Source organism: Meleagris gallopavo, chromosome 5 (assembly GCF_000146605.3).
Source record: "Meleagris gallopavo isolate NT-WF06-2002-E0010 breed Aviagen turkey brand Nicholas breeding stock chromosome 5, Turkey_5.1, whole genome shotgun sequence".
Classification (NCBI taxonomy): Eukaryota; Metazoa; Chordata; class Aves; order Galliformes; family Phasianidae; genus Meleagris; species Meleagris gallopavo.
The window spans coordinates 16,002,022-16,005,797 of NC_015015.2; the positions used below are offsets into that span (position 1 = coordinate 16,002,022).

Consider the following 3,776-nt stretch of genomic DNA (forward strand, 5'->3'; position numbering starts at 1 on the left):
GCCGCGCCCCCTTCGGGTCGGAGCCCCGTGAAACTACGCCCCCTCATCCGAGGCCACGCCTCCCGCCGCGTCCCGCCCGAGCGCGTCTCGGGGCGGCGGTACCCCGCCACCTGTGCTCCTCTCGCTGAGTGCTTCCAGCACTGATGTTTTTCGCTATTAAGCGAAGCGCCCATCGGGGCGCGTTCTGGGGAGAACCACGCGGGTGGCTGCAAGAAAACCGTGCCCTGATTTCTGGCAGTTCCCCATTGTGCAACTGGAAATACCACCTCCAAGCAGGGCAGATCGCAGAGGCATCGAGTGCCTTGGGATGGAAGGATCCTTAAGGACCCTGTGGAACTGCTCGGGCAACGTCTGATGTCCTCGCCCATGCTGAGCCCTGGCGTGGCTGCCAGCAGCTGCCCCGGCCCGATCGGGTTACAGGGCACTGTGCCAGGGCTGCTGGGGCCCCGCTGACATTCAGGTCACCTCCTGCTTGGGCTTCTGCTCTCACCCCGCTGTCCCAAAGCTAACAGTGGGACTGGGGTGCGCATTAGGCTTGGGGAAGTGAGGGGGTGGGTGTGAGCCCCCAGGTGCTGCTGAGAATGAGAGCGTGTGGGGAAAAAAGAAAGTTGTGGGCTATTGCACATAGCGAGATGTGGGAGAGAGTGTGCTTTGAGTAATCCCCGAAAAAATAAATGCCAGAAATAGTTACTCACAAGTGCATGGAAGCAGAACCATGCAAGTAATCCAATGGGAGTTGCAAATCTGAGGCTGGACAACCAGCAGCGGGGAGGAAAGTGCACGTCCTTCCACCGTGAGTTCCACTTTATGTGCCAGGCACCCCCATCCTGACCCCATAGGCAGTCCCTGTCCTACATGCCCAACAAGCACCACCCCAGCCTTGCCCTCCAGTCCCCTCCAGCTGTACAGACACTGCTGGCGCTAGTGTGGCACTGTGCCAGGAGCTTCCAGCACCCACTGGGACAAAGGCACTTTGTGCAGGGCCAGTGGCCTGGCCGTGCCTCACGCTGTGCCTCGGGGAACAGGAACCCCCTGCAGCTTGTTGCTCTTGGGGTCAAGGAGAAGGCAGAGCCACGCAGGGACAGGGGGAAACGTTGCAGCTGTATGTCCCCTGTGAGCCCTCTACAGCTTTCCCTCCTTTTTGCCCGCACCATTCCTTTACCCTCCTCCCTCACTCTCCTGTTATGGAGAAAAGTACTTCATTAGGAACAAGGCAGCCCAGCCAGTCCGGCCCCCGAGAAGTCACAGCACCCCAGTGGCTCTCCATATGCTTTATTTGCTCAGCATCCACCACAGCCACCCTGGGAGAAAACAGTGACCAATAGTGGCTGGAGCTGTTCGCTTCTCCTCCAGTCTTAAAACAGCCCCCAGAGGTACAAAGCTTCTGGCAGCCTTCTATATAAATACTCTCTCTATACCCTGTCCGACCAGCTAAGAAATGCCATCCAGCACAAAATCCCACCCCCAGTCCTGAGAACAGCCCCAAGCAGTCAGAGCAGAAATTCAGCACGCAGAACACGCAGGCAGGGTGAGAGCTGTGCAGGAGCGGAGAGAAAAGGGAGCACCTGAAGGAGGCAAAGCCTCAGGCCTTGGAGAGAGGGGACAATTCCTGAGCCGCCTTTCACCAGGTGATGCCTCCACATCGCTCTCACCCCTGCAATAACCCCGAGGCAGCTCCCCTCCTCCAGAAGCATCACCCGGCCATCAGGAGACAGGCAGCAACCCAGTCCCACAGAACAGGACAGCTCTGCACAGCACACCAGGAGTCATGGCTTCCAGACCATGGTGGGGTTGCGGGTATACACAAGGCCCACCTCACCAGGAGTTCCCTCCCTGTGCCTCAGTTTCCATCACAGGGAAAGGGGCCCATTAGGAAGCGGAAGGGCTCTGGGTTAGTAGCGTGGCCCCTTTGCTCCCTGAAGCTCCTGTGCCTGTCAGCAGCCCTGCCACAGAGATGGGCCCCCAGCTAAGCCCAATCCGGGCCGGGGCTCCCCGCACCTCCATCACTGGCTCTCGGGCAGACCCAGTGCTGTGCCACTGCCCTCAAGGGTGGTGCCCGGGCCGTGCTTGGCGAGCTGCCGTAGGTCCCGCACTGACCTGACGGCCCACTGGGCCAGCTCCCGCAGCACACCCAGGCCCCGCAGCTTCTGCTCAAAGAGGCTGAGGCGTGGGGGTGCAGGGGGCTCGGAGCCCTCCTCAGCTGGGGCCCCACGGCTCTCCAGCTCCAGCAGCTCCTCCAGGTGGTAGGCAAAGGCCGAGACCTGCAGCAGCACGGCCGCCAGTGCCGGGCCCAGCTCAGCATCGGCATCTCCCAGCTGCTCCCGCTGCTCCTCCAGCATCTGTGCCAACAGCGTGCGGAAGGCCCGGTAGGCCGCCAGGTTGTCCAGGAGGCGCTGAGTGCCACTCTGCTCTGCCCAGCGCTCCGCTGCCGCTGCTGGCACCCCATCCACCGCCGCCACGCTGATGGAGGCGTCCAGGCCCTGCCGCTCCACCTGCGGGACAGACAGCCGGGATGGATGCTGGGACAAGGGGGGCCTCCAGCATCCCGCCCGGAGGAGTCTCACGGCAGCAGCCTCCCGCCTGCATTCCCAGCCCCGAGAGCTGGGCGAACTCACATAGATGTCCAGGAGGTCGGTGACATCCGAGCGCATCTTCCTGGCCAGGCGGATACCGCGGCTGCACAGGTCGTGGTGCCGGAGGGCGGCTGAAGGGATGTCTGCCGCCGCCATGGCCCAGGCGGCCGTCCCAGGCTCACGGTGCAGTGCCCGCGCAGCCCAGGGAGGACAATCCCTTGCTGAGCTGGTGCATTCCAGCCGGGAGCTCCGCTCACGCGTCCGCTGGCCCGGCTCTCCCCCTCTTCCGCGCCTGGGGCCTGGCACGACGCTGCAGATTCCCGCCTCTGGGATCAACAGCAACAGATTATTTCCCTAATTCCCCACGCTTTGCCACTCTAAGCTCGTTGCCCAAAACGTTCTCACCCGGCAGCGACAGGCTCCTTCCCCGCGGCACAACAAGCCTCACTCTAATCTCTGGCTCAGGCCGGAGCACGGGAAACTGCTGCCGGGAAGAGGTGAGCAGAGCCGGGACGTTGCTCAACAGCTCAGCCCAGGCAGCAGGCTGGGGCCGCAGCAAGGCGCAGTGCTGGGGACAGAGCGAGGCCCAGCCAGGGCAAGGATACCCCTCACCTTACAGCCTGAGCCCAGCAGCCGCCTCCTGCCCTTTTCCTCAAAGATGGTGGGAGCCCCCGGACACCCCTTCTCCGGGGGTATGTCCCACAGCAGCAGCCCCTCAGCATGAGTACCACACACAAACAGCCCTTGGGGTTGGTTTGTTTTCCTCAGTACATTTATTTTGGTTACGTGTTACCCAGATGAAAAGAAAAACAGAGTAGAAAAGCAGCTTCCCTTGGCCACCACACAGCAGCACCCAGCACCAGGCCCCACAGCCCCCACAGGGCCCCCATAACCCTGCACCCATCTCCTCCTACATCTCAGGGTTTTACTGGGGTCAGGGCCCCGGCTTCCTTTCCAGGAAGGAGAACAATAAAATAAATACAGGGGGAAAAAAATACAAAAAAAGTTTATTGCAAACTACTACAATAATTTATTGAAGCAAACTGCATGCGAGTGAAGGAGAGACACGGAGAGGAGGAGCTGCAGGAGGGCTGTGTCAGTTGTAGGGTTTCAGAGAGAGAAAGGAGTTACATCAGACTCTGCCACACTGAGGGTGAGCAGGCTGTGGTTAGAGGACAGACAGACAACTTGCTGAGACAAAAA

At 60.9% G+C, this 3,776-nt stretch overlaps 1 protein-coding gene across 1 annotated transcript; it reads right to left on the reverse strand.

The window, feature by feature from the left end:
* Positions 1 to 6: 6 nt before the first annotated feature.
* CNTF (ciliary neurotrophic factor) lies at positions 7 to 3,021 on the reverse strand. Its single transcript, XM_003206329.4, has 2 exons — positions 2,616 to 3,021; positions 7 to 2,492 (listed from the first exon to the last, which is right to left on the reverse strand). Exons 1-2 carry the CDS (start codon positions 2,727 to 2,729, stop codon positions 2,004 to 2,006), a joined length of 603 nt encoding a protein of 200 aa, XP_003206377.1. The 5' UTR covers positions 2,730 to 3,021; the 3' UTR covers positions 7 to 2,003.
* Positions 3,022 to 3,776: the final 755 nt, after the last annotated feature.

Bases quoted from the DNA above. Each gene is read 5' to 3' on its own strand.
- CNTF (XM_003206329.4), bottom strand. From the start codon at position 2,729: ATGGCGGCGGCAGACATCCCTTCAGCCGCCCTCCGGCACCACGACCTG. The intron at 2,493-2,615 runs GTGAGTTCGCCC...TCTGTCCCGCAG, and splicing joins CCGACCTCCTGGACATCTAT to GTGGAGCGGCAGGGCCTGGA.